Below are 12,646 nucleotides of genomic sequence, written 5' to 3'. Positions count from 1 at the left end.
AAGTATTTACACATTTTTTCATTTATTTTTAATCATGGACCTCATTTTTCTCCAAGAGGTCAACAAATAGTCAGTTTTGAATTGTGTATGTGTCCTTTTTTATGTACTGTTCACATGAATACTTATATTTACCTTCTTGACTCCTCTTCATTGTTGACTTATGGTTCTCTTCATTTGTTCCAAACTATGTGTGTTGCATCTTTCCCTATTATGTGAAGTTAATTTTTGTTTTTATGGTATCACCACACTATCTTACGTAATTGTCCAGTTTATCATCTGTCCACTTCTTATATATACAAATTTACAAAGTTCAGACATTTTACTGTCTGTTATTAGTTCAAAGCTTTTCTTCTGTCTTGTCTTGCCAGCTTTGTTCTGTCTTGTCTTTTCCTTTGAGCTGGTTTTTCTTACTTTCTTTTGTTGTTTTGTCTCCTTTGCATGTATTTTTTTTTATTGTCATTTATACTTGACTGTAGTCTATGCTTGCCTGATGATCTTTTCTTTTATAGGAGTTGTTTTCTGGAACTATGACTTATTAGGACTTATTTCTACTGTTTGTAATTGATATTCATTCTCAGCACTTTGTTTATCCCTTTCAGTTTCACTGTGTAAGAGGGTAAAAGGTTTTTTTTTGGTTGGATATATTAATATTTAAAGATGTGGTTGCCAAGGAACTGAATAAATACCAATTCCTAAAATGATTTTAGTAATTTATTTACAAAATATAGAAGAGAGTGGAAGCAGAGATGAGAAGAGGGTAAGAGTAAGAGATCTAACTTAACGAACTACGTTTGTATTCAAGTCTGGGCTTTACTCCAGCAGGGCTCCAGAGGCCCAGCCAGAGAGCCTAAAAGTCAATTAACAAGAAGTTTAGCACAAGGTCTTCTCCCAATCAAGGGAGCCTCCTGGAGGCTAGTACCTCCAGGGAAGTTAAGGTAGTCAGTTAGCCTTTTTCACTCACCAAGGTCTCAGGGTCCCAGCCAGAGCTCCTTCAAGTTCAAGCCATGAACAAGAAGAGAGCTGAACTCACTGAACTCTCTTTTAAAGGGGCTTCTTTTGTGTCACTTCCTGTGCCTTCCTCTTAGTTTACATGTTTAATCACAACAGATGCTTTTCTTAGAACTGCCCAGGAGGCAGTCAGTAAATTTTGATTCATCACTCACTCTAGCATCTGTGGGTCACAGACCTCCCAACTTGTAAATTAAGTGGGGATGTTATCACCTTTGGTGATTAGATTAAGGATGGTCAGGGCAAATTTAATTTCATTATCACAACTGTGATTTTCATTTGTGGGGTAAGGCTTGTAAAGTTTTGCCTGGGAACAATGGATCCATGAATTCTTCTTGGCCTCCTTGATTGCTTTTGGAACTGTTAATAAAACTTGAAATGGACCAACCCACTTCGTGGTCTGTAGCTGACTTTTTGCTAAAATTTCTTTTAAATTTACTACATTCATATTAGTATTTACTAATGTAATGTACTAAATATACACTATATTTACTATATTTACATAAAATTACATATACTTTATCTCCCGGTTTGATGTTATGTAATGAATTATCCAACCGTGTAGCTTGTTGGATTACACCCATTTCATGTAGTTCTTTTATTCTTCCTTGCAAGGCTTGTATGTATGATGCGAAAGTACAGTCTCCTCCTAGCATAGAGATATAGGCTTATTTATAAGGGTTCCCTTACCAAATTGGATTACCATATAGTATCTGGAATGGAGAGAGATATGTCTCCACTCGGGTGTGTTCTTAGATGGAATAGTGTTATGGGTAAAATCTCAGTCCATTTCAAGTGAGTCTCTGAACAGAGTTTCTTAACCTCTGTTCAGTTTCTCCACTTGACCTGCACTCTGAGGATGATAATGTAATGGAGGATTACCAGGGATGTTAACTATTATTATTATTTGTGGGTTTCACACTGGGGTGAGAGAGACAGGAATGTCAGATGGACAGGACCAAACAGGATAGGGAGACCAGGGTTTACTGCCAAGGAGCTAAGTGTCAACAGGAATGGCAGTTAGGCCCAACAGTCACTCAGCCCACCTAGACAAGAGCCTATGAAACTAGCAGGCAACAGGTAAAAGTGTATAACAGCTTAATGAGGGAAACAATGTAAAAGGGTAGGTATAAGGGATTCTACACTTGAAAGCTAAGGGCAAACCACAGGGGCAGGGGAAGGACTTGACTACACTAAACTAAGACCTAAGCCAGGCAGGGCCCAGAGAATAACAGGACTGGAGTGGGAATCCTCACAGTAAAGTCCAGAGATGTTTTCAGGATGCCAGGAACCAACTCCTCCAGAACCGATGGTCCAAAGCAGCCCAGTAGGGAGAGGAGCCTGCAAACTGTCCACCAGATTGCGGATCACTCCCTACTCAGTACTATTGTGTAGGATAGATGTCCTCTGCTTCCAACCTTCACCACACTCCAGGATCCCAGGGAATCAGGATGCAACTCCACAAGTTCTGAGGTCTCCCAGGGAATCAGTTACTGCTTGTAACTCCCACCATGGAGTCTTTCTCAGAGAGTGCAAACAACTTCCTGTTTTCCCATTCCATGTGGAATTCTCCAGCGCATCCTACTAGGTCCAACACTAATACTAAATTAATAGCTAAATAATCCTCACAACAGTTCCCCCCCCCTTGCACAAAGCCAAAATTAACAAAATTTTGATATTTGTGCACTACAAACTAAACTAAAATTCTAACCCCAAATAACAAACAACCTACACTAAAACTCTATTCTATGTAACACTACCCTACTCTACCCTACACTAGGAATTTCAACATGGAAAGGTAAAGGGATAAATACATTGAACATTTACATATCTCAAAGCACAAAGCAACAAGTAACAATGCCAAATATCCAACAAAATCAACAGCAAATATGAAATATCTACACAAAAATCAAAACAAATATCAAACACAACTCCTATTCTAATACAGAAATTTCCTACCAACTAATGAATGCAAACAATTTTGAAAAATACATCTTAACACAACATTGCATAAGTCTTTACATCAAAATTGAAGCAAAACATCAAACTCCCTTATGGAAATTGCATCTAAATGTTTGCAACTCAATTATATCAAAGTATTCACAGAATTTACAGTTATACACATATATACATATGATGCATGCATACAACACACAACATATACATGTATGTTTTACATGTATGCATATATACACGTGATATAGACACATCAAATATACATGTGTACACCTGTTACATATATACAATACTTAAACTATAATACAATTTACCACTTACACAACTATTTACATTATTTTGTTATATGTGATCTGTAGTATGTTATGTGTTCTTCATGTAATGCTACTTTTATGTTTGTTGTATCTGCACTGTAATGTATGTTAGTACCTCATCTTATGCTCTAACCTAATCTAATACCACTCCCATTTCACTAAACTATTCTAAACTATCCCTATGATATTAGTATATTAGTCTAGCTATATCTACCTAAATAACTAGCTAATCTTTGTTAGTAACTAACTATCCTTTGTTAGTACTTATCTTATAGCTAATTCTGATTTTGTTAGTATTTATACATTGTGTAATTCCATAAGGAACACAATGTGTCCTAACATGTTTGTGTCATATGTATCTGATTTGTTATGTTGTTTCTTTGCTATATTGTGTTGCAACATGTTACTGATGGATGTATGATACCTACCAAAACTCCAGATCTCCTGCAGATCTCCTTTCTCCTTATGATGTTCCATTCCTCAAGGAAATCTCCTCTCCTCTCCGTTTTTCCTCTTCTTCTGTTCTCCATTGAAGTTCTTGATAGTTTTATGTGCAATGTTGGATGCATATGAGTATGTAGTGATACTACTTACATTACCCAAAATGCTTCTAAACCATTTAATTCAAATTGTCCACAATTTATCCTCTTCTTTAAGAAAATCCTTCAAAATGAAGTTTTATCAGTTTAATTCATAAGTTCATCAGTCTTAATACAAAGTCCATAAATCCTGAATCCTGAATCCTCATCCATGTCCTCTTCCTCTGGAATGGTCCTCTCCTTACTGAACTTTCTGACTGCAGACTCTAATTGACTGAAGATCTCAAATTACACAATCTCTTCTCCTCCTCCTCCTCTCCCTTCCTTCTCCTCCTCCTCCTCCTTTCCCTTCCTCCTTTCCCCCTCCTCCTCCTCCTCTTCTTCTTCTTCTTCTTCCTTCTTCCTTCTTTCTTCTTCATCTCTACATTTTCATTATCTATTATTTTATTATTATTCCTTTTGACTCCCAGAGGAGCATAGGGCTGCAACCATCTCATGCCAACGGACTCTGTTCTGGGCAACTTCCACCAACTGGGCATATCTTTGCCAGGTCTGTTTTGGCCTTCCGATTTTTCTCCTCTCTGGTGGTTTCCATATTTTTTTTCATAGCTTCCTGACTGATGGGATACTGAATTGTTCTTTCCCAGAGTCTGGTATTGGAGATCTTTTCATTATCTATACCATGTGCTAATTTAATATGAGAACAATGATACTACAAATCTGCCTAAAACTTTTACAGAAGATGGTGAAACCAATACAACTGTATAAGGACCTACCCAATTTTGTTCTGTTGCCGATGTTTTGGCAAAATTTTTCACATAGACCATATCACCTGGTTGAAAATTATGAAGAGAATAATCCAATGGACCAGACTGAATTAATACTCCCATATCTTGTAATTCTCCCCTCTGCTGTAAAGCACTTAAATCTGAAGCAATTTGGCAATCACCTCCTAAAAGTGATGCATAAACAGCCTTACAAGTTTTTGCTTGCAGTGGAGCATGTCCAAAGAGCATCTCATACAATGATATATGTAGATCTGCTCTTGGCCTCGAACGTAGGTAAAACAAAGCTATGGGAAGAATCTCCGGCCATTTGAGATGAGTTTCAACACAGTTTCCCAACCATAGTTTTGAGTTCCCTATTCATTCACTCCACTTGACCTGAACTCTGCGGATGATAAGGAACATGATATATAGGTGTTATTCCTAGATTCTCATAGACTCTTCTAAGGATATCCTGAGTGAAATGAGATCCCTTATCCAAATCTATGGTTAAAGGTACACCAAATCTAGGCATAATTTCCTTGAGTAACACTTTCACCACAAAACTAGCTGTGTTGGTATTTGATGGAAAAGCTTCAGGCCACGTAGTTACTCTATCAACTATCACAAGACAATACTTGTATCTTCCAGCTTTAGGCATATAGATATAATCAATCTGTAAACTCTCAAATGAACAATATGTTAAAGGCCTACCACCAAAACCTTTCTTTCTGAATGCACTTTGAACTTTTGGCAGACAGAACAACTATTACAGATCTTATTAGCAATAGTACTTATTCCAGGAGCAACCCATTGTCTCTTGATGTACACAACAGATTGTGTACCAAAATGACCTTTTGTGTGGATGGCTTGACACAAATAGGTATACAAGTCTTTTGGTAGCAATGGTCTTCCTGTATCAATAATCCATATCCCTTGTTCTTTCCTAGCTCCAAATTTATCCTTCCATTTCTGGATATCTGAGCTTTCTCTAGATCATCAGAATCAATAGATGTTAAATTCATTACATAAACTGGAACATTCTGGGCTACATATTTTGCAGTGATATCAGCTTTGTAATTTCCTTTAGAGACTGAATCTCTACCACGAGTATGACTCTGACAATGAATTACTGCCAGCTGTTTCAACTTCTGGATTGCTTCTTTTGGGACATGAATCCACTATTTGACAAAAACTGCTGGGAAATTTGGAAAACAATATGGGAGAGATTAGGCTTAGATCAACATCTCACACCCTACACCAAGATAAATTCAGAATGGGTGAATGACTTGAATATAAAGAGGGAAACTATAAACAAGTTAAGTGAACACAGAATAATAAACTGGAGGAATTCCATGTGAACTAGAAAGACCTCCAGGAATTGATGCAGAGCGAAAGGAGCAGAGCCAGAAGAACATTGTATACAGAGACTGATATACTATGGTAAAATTGAATGTAATGGACTTCTTTACCAGCAGCAATGCAATGACCCAGGACAGTTCTGAGGGATTTATGGTAAAGAACGCTACCCACATTCAGAGGAAGAACTGCAGGAGAGGAAACAATTTCATCCCCCACACAATTTATCTAATTCTTATCTTTTAACATCTTCACATTTTTGTTCTTATTTTAGATCATTCATTTGTTTTTCTCTAAGTTTTAAAGTGTATATCAAGTTTATTCATTTTATCTTTTTATTTTCTTAATGTTTTATTATAAGGAGATTTTTTCCACTTAGAACTGAGCTGAATCCCAGAAATTTTATCATATTTTTTTGTCACGATCACTTTGTTTTACAAAGTTATTGTTCTTCATTGGAATTTTGTCTTTGACATTTGTTTGCAGTATCTCAATGTTTTATTATATGGTTTATTTTTTATAAACTTTCCATGTGATACAAAGAAACATGGAGGTTCCAGTTATAAGTTGCAATAAACCTTTTAAGGTGTTTTTCCAGATATCTCTTCATCTCTCTTGCTTTCCATATGTTATATATTTCTTCTCCTCCCTTTTCCTCAGTCAAATGTCTTCCCCTTTTCTCTTCCATTTCATCTATTCTATTTAGTGTTTTTTTTCCCTTCACCCCTTTTTGTACCCCTTTCCAACAGGGATCTCCTATTGTATTATTCTGTTTGTCTTTCTGTTTTATCTAGATTCTCATTCTCTGAGTCATAGCCACAATAATGATCTTTTCTCTCTTTTCTCTGTATACCTGATTCCACCAAAACCTCCTACATAGGTGTTGTAAGCTGTGCCCTCCTGGTGCTTTCTGCCCCTGCCTTGTGAGGGACATCCATTGGATTCCCCTTTTCCATCCTGCAGTACTTTCACAATAATGTAAATTATTGTAAGTGTCATGGAGGACACTTCCACAGAGGAGAGCATGCCTTCTTACTGAATTGATACCCTTTTTTAAAATTAGGATTAAGGAATGACAAGAGCAAAGGGTTAATTGTGGGAATTGATTCAACCATACTCTCCATCTTGGGACTCAATTCTGAAGCTGACTCTGTTGCTTTTTATTCCATTGCTTGCCTAGTCCAAATTCTGACTTGTGAGACAAGTTTATTCAACTATGAGAATGGGGAGAAAGCCTAATTACATTATTTGAACCTAGTCCTGCTTGGCTGGGAAAATGGACCATTTGGTATCTTCTGTTTAAAGAGCCTTAACTAAGGATCCGGGGTAAGTCAGATTCTGAGCTGGAGGGAAAGAATTTTCTTCTAATTGTACATCTCAGGCAATCCATGTGTCATCTAACAATGTGATCCATGTCCATGAATCATTTATTGTTTTCATGTTGCTTTGATTGTTTACAGATACTTGGGAAGGAGTGGGACACCTCTCTCCAGGGAACTATATCTGTACACTCTTCCCCCCCCCTCACCCCCCTCGCTCCCAACTTGGCAGTTCCTAATGTTTTCTCCAATTAGAAATCAGATTGCCTAATATTGAATTGTTTCCTCTGAATGAGTTGGTCTTATTTAATTACTTTGTTTTAAAGTATATAAATCTCATTTCTGCCTATGTCTGAAGTCCAGCCCTAAGCTCAGAGAAGGCCCTGGTCCTTATGTGTTTGGCAAGTGGAATGCATTGTTTTAATAAACTGATGTTCTCAGAAAATCAAACCTTTCATTACTCAGAAATTTCAGCTTTTGCTTTTTACACTTCTTTTTCTTCTGATTTACCTGGACTTCTGGACCCTGAGCCAAAGCTATTCTATTCTTCCAATTGCTTGTTCTCTCTCTCTCCACACAGACACTTACACAAGGGTTGCAATCTCCCCCAAATCAAGACAAGCAGGCTACAGGCACTAACTCTCTCTGGCCTCAGTGTAAGGCCCTCATTTTCCTTCACCCATGAGAACATTCATCTGTGGAACCCCTTCCACTATAGGGTAAAGCCTTCTTTTCTTTATCTTTTCAGCCTTTGCCCCTTCCTCTTTCCCTCCTCCCCTGTATGCACTTCTCTTCCTGAGATGAGAGAGACCCCATTCTCAGTCTTTGTTCTCTTAATCCTCTCTGCAATATTTGATGCTGTAATAGCTAAAATTAAATTATAAGGCCTATCGGTTTCACCTTTGTGACATCTCTTGAATACTCCCCATTGTGTTCTGTGTCACTGCCATCATTCTGGTGGAGGCCCAAATCACATCCTGCCTGGATTATTCAGACAAGGGTTGGTGAGTCACAGAGCTAGGAAGTGTCTGAGGTTAGATTTGAACCCAGGTCCTCCTGACTCCCTACCTGACACTCTGTCCACTGTGTGAGCTAACTGCCTCAGGCTCCAAGCATATTCAATGGCTGTAACTCATTCCTGGAATATTTCTTCCTTCCCAGTTAAGAACGATGACCCCACTTCCCTTAAATCCTAATTACAACCCTTGTACAAGAATCTTAACACTAACCCCACTAAATTGAGTGCCTTCATTCTCTTCATTATTTCCTATTTCTCCTATGCAGACCTTCCTTGATGTATTTTGGTTTTGCATATTATCTTCCTCCCTCATTGAGTTGTAAGCTCCTCAAAGGCTCAGAGTTTTGCCTTTTGTGGAATCCCCAGGCTTAGCCCAGGGCCCAGTGCATAAAAGACACTGAATATAGATGCAATGGAATTGAACATTTCTAGTCCTTGATATAACTGGAGTATGTCCCTCTCGTGTCTGTCTCCTCCTCTCCCATTTTGTTCTATAGTCCCACAAAAGATGCATTCACCTGTAGATGGGACATCACAAGATTCTTCCCCTGATACCTTCCATCTTTGGCTTCACTGTTACCCTGCCAGGTTTCTTCATTCTTCCCTATCTCCTTGTGCAGTTTTAGAAAAAAGCCTCTTCCTTATCTTCTGTTGTTATTCTGCTACAATTGTTGTCTGGCATTATTCACTCCTCATTTTTACTGTTTGCGGTTTTCCATGAGCAAATTTCAGGTTTTCTTTCTAAAAATATTTCAAGCTACTCTTCATTAATGAACATTTGTTTTTTTGGTCATGATCATTAGACTCACATGTAGTTGTTGGGAGTTAAATTTAACAAAAAAGATAAACATAGGCAGTTCTCCAAACAAGATAAACAGAGGCATTATACCTGTCAATAAAGAAGTCGATAGCTTCCCTCAATTCATGCCATATATATATATATCACCGTTTTTTTACTTTTAGATTGAAAATTAATATTTCAATGTTCTTATTTTTCATAAAGTTTATTAATAATCACTTGAAATAGAGAAAGCAGATAAGTATAGATTTAAAGTCTCTTTCTTATTCTATGTCTGACTACATGTAGCTAATCTTGCACAGAACAAAGAACAGAGTAGATGATAAAGAACTGAGGGCAACTCAACTGGTTTCAGAGCTAGGATATAGAAACACTGATTGATTGAAAATTTAGTAAAAAAGGAGCCAGCCAGCCTTTGAGTTCAAATGAAAAGTGAAAGCTCTGACTTTGGACAGCTAAATAAACATCTTTGAGGAATTGTTTGATGATGAAAGAATACTCCACCTGACTCCTTATGGCTTACCTGAATCTTCCAAGGTCAGTTAATATCTTGAAACAAAAATAGAGCAGCGATTAAATAAATGTACAAGAACTGGATTTTATACTTAACCTATTACTGATCAAATGAATACCGAATCAAGTCAAGAGGCAGAGAACCATGACTCAGGTAATTATGCAGCAAAAGCAATTAATTGTAAATAGGATCAATAAAGAAATGATATGAGATCAATTTAGTCTTCTCATAGGATAGATGAACCTGTACTGCGTCTTCAGTTCCAATGCTTTCTGGAACACATTCTTACATTTACAATGGATTTGGAATAGAGTGGTCTCATTCCAATATCCTTTCCATTGTATTAGAAGGTTTTTCTCCTGAAGACTTGTAGTACTTTTTTGTTTTTATGCATTAAACTGTTTGATGTTACCACTACCTTTCTTGTAGTTAGAAGCCTTAAATTTCTGTCTGAAGGTAATCCTTGAATTCTTTCCACTAGAATTTAATTACCTATGTTTTGAAGTTGTAGCCAATTCTTTTTGATGATTAATTTCATAAGTGTTATCCAGTTGTGTTCTTCCAGGTGACCTAAGATCTTTCAGTTGTCTGTGTTCATCCTGTCTTTAAGATCAGTATATTTTATTTTGGAATTGGGAAGATTTTTTTTAAACTGTTTTTTACTTTTCCTCTAAGTTGTCACTTCTGAGGATTTCTATTTTGAATCTATTGCTCTCTTTTGTTTTCTTTGGGGAAGTTGCCATGGTAGATTCTAGGTATTCTATTCTCTTAGTCTCAAGGTTCTAACAATCTCACATAGGAAGACAATACACAAAGGAGCAGGGGTCGGCAACCTTTTTGGCCGTGAGAGCCATAAACGCCACATTTTTTAAAATGTAATTTTGTGAGAGCCGAATGGTGCTCACAGTGTGCGCTCCTGTAACAGTGTGCATCCCTGTAACAGATCGTGAAAAACAATTGACTTCATGACTCCTGCAGAAAGAGCCATATGTGGCCTTCAAAAGAGCCAGATATGGCTCTAGAGCCATACGTTGCCGACCCCTGCAAAAGAGGAATGAAAAAGGGTTGCAGAGGGGAGAGAATGTGCCCATTTCACGTGTATGGTGGAGAAATGTCAGAAAAGACACAAAAAAGTAGAACCAGATGAGAAGTAAGATATTTGAGATTCCCTTTTTCCCAGATGTGGGAGGTTAGAGAAAAAAAGAGGTTTAGAATGGCATCTGTTGATTGTGAGTCACAGAATCAATTCAAGATCAACAGTTATCAGTCCATAAGAGGAATACCTTTCTTTCCTGAGAACACACACAATGAATTTGATGCAGTGAAGAAGAATGACTGAAGAGATCCTAGAGAAAAGAAAAGATTCTTAAATTCTTGGGAAAATATAAAAAATAGCAATAAATTCCTCAGTTGTTGAGAAGTAAATGAATAGAAAAAAGGAAGTAAAATGTAAGACCATTCCAAGCACAGTGGCCAAACACCCATTTTGCATAGAGCAGCAGCAGGTTAGAGATAGAGATGACTCCTCCAAAGTAGAAGGGGATTTTCAGATCTGACCCATCTCACCTGTATATTGTCCATCAGTAGCACTCTTAACCCATTCTCTTAACTGTAGTTCTTTGGAGATTCTAGAGTTCTTGGGGTATGTTTAAGTCTTTTCTTTCTCATGAAGAAAGTGACAACATTTTTTTTCTTATGAATAAGCTCAAGCAAAACACAAATTTATTAAATAATGTGTTTTTTATTGAATGAAAGAACTCTCCCTATTCCATCATAGCTACTCTTATTTTTGTGTAATGAAGTATAAATAAGAAATAGATGCCCTATACAAATGGAAGCAATCTTGAAGCAAAAGGTTTTCACTGTGAGCCATCCTATCAAGAACCTCAGGGCCCGAATGTAACAACAGATAATTCTCCTTTGTTTGACTGAAAACCATCCCAGATCACTCATATTTCTTTAGAAACCTCTTATTTTCATCCAGAAGAGACTCGATTTCAGCCATGCCAAAAACAAACTACATATTTTCTTGAACTTTGTTCTCTTTTGAGGCGTGATGTAAACCTCTCTTCCCTCCAGAGTGCACCGCACTTGCCTGATTCTCACAACTCTTCACAGATTTCAGGTGAGAACGTATCATTTATAAGTTCTGGGAAGAAAGAACTTCACTCTCTTTTCTCCTCCACCAATCCACACAACTCACAGATAGAGCAGAGACTCTCTCCGCCTTTTCATAGAGAGACACCTTCTGTAGTTATATGCTCCTCAGCTTTATTCCAGTGAGAACTATTTTCTCAAAATTTGATTGCTCTCTATATTCTATGGTTTTGTGCAGTTTAAAACATTCTAAGTCCTGGAACACTACAACTCCTAGGATTCCCTACCACAAGTTCCTCAGACACCTCCCACTTCCTTTGTGGGAGGTGTCTAAGAAAGTAGAGAGAGAGTTTCTGGTGCTTTTGGCGCCTTTTTCCCTCAATGCGGTTTTTTCTAGAGAACGCATCATAGATCTCCTTTGTAACCTCCCTAGACCTTTTTTTTCCCTAAACTAAATAAACCCAGCTATTCTGAACCCTTAAGTTGTTTCCTGATCCTTATTGAGCACCGAAGGACAATTTCCCCCTCTTGGCTTGGGCCTACCTCCAGCTAGGCTACCTTCCTTCCTATTCCCTTCTTTTCTCCCACCCACATCACAGTTTCTGAGGTTGACTTTGACACTCCTAAAAGGTTGGAGGTAAGACCTTCTGTGTGGTTCACTTTCCTACTGTAGCTGATGAAAGTTGGATTATTAATCCTGACATGGTTTTCAGCCCTCTGTTCTCTGACTTTTGATGCTTTAGGAGGTGGTGACATTCAAGGATGTTGCTGTGGACTTCACGAGGGAGGAGTGGCGCCTCTTGTCCCCTCCCCAGAAGGAGCTGTACAAGGAAGTGATGCTGGAGAATACCCAGAACCTGCTCTCTGTGGGTAAGAAGCCCTCTTTCTGCTGCCTTAGTGTCCCAACAAAGGGAATATCTTCATTAGTAGTTGGAAGGATTTGGAATATTTCTCAGTTA

General features: G+C 37.8%; 1 protein-coding gene across 1 annotated transcript in view; it reads left to right on the top strand.

The window, feature by feature from the left end:
* Nucleotides 1-12,646, top strand: part of LOC123252839 (zinc finger protein 420-like) — a 32,589-nt gene that overhangs the window by 12,532 nt on the left and 7,411 nt on the right. The window contains exon 3 of the mRNA XM_044682075.1: nucleotides 12,431-12,557. Within this exon, the coding sequence (XP_044538010.1) occupies nucleotides 12,431-12,557 (127 nt within the window). The remainder of the gene's footprint in view (nucleotides 1-12,430; nucleotides 12,558-12,646) is intronic.

The sequence above is a fragment of the Gracilinanus agilis genome, chromosome 6, assembly GCF_016433145.1.
Source record: "Gracilinanus agilis isolate LMUSP501 chromosome 6, AgileGrace, whole genome shotgun sequence".
In the NCBI taxonomy this organism is placed as follows: domain Eukaryota; kingdom Metazoa; phylum Chordata; class Mammalia; order Didelphimorphia; family Didelphidae; genus Gracilinanus; species Gracilinanus agilis.
The sequence above is the reverse complement of the archived record's forward strand: the minus strand, read 5'-3'. Positions and strand labels throughout refer to the sequence as shown.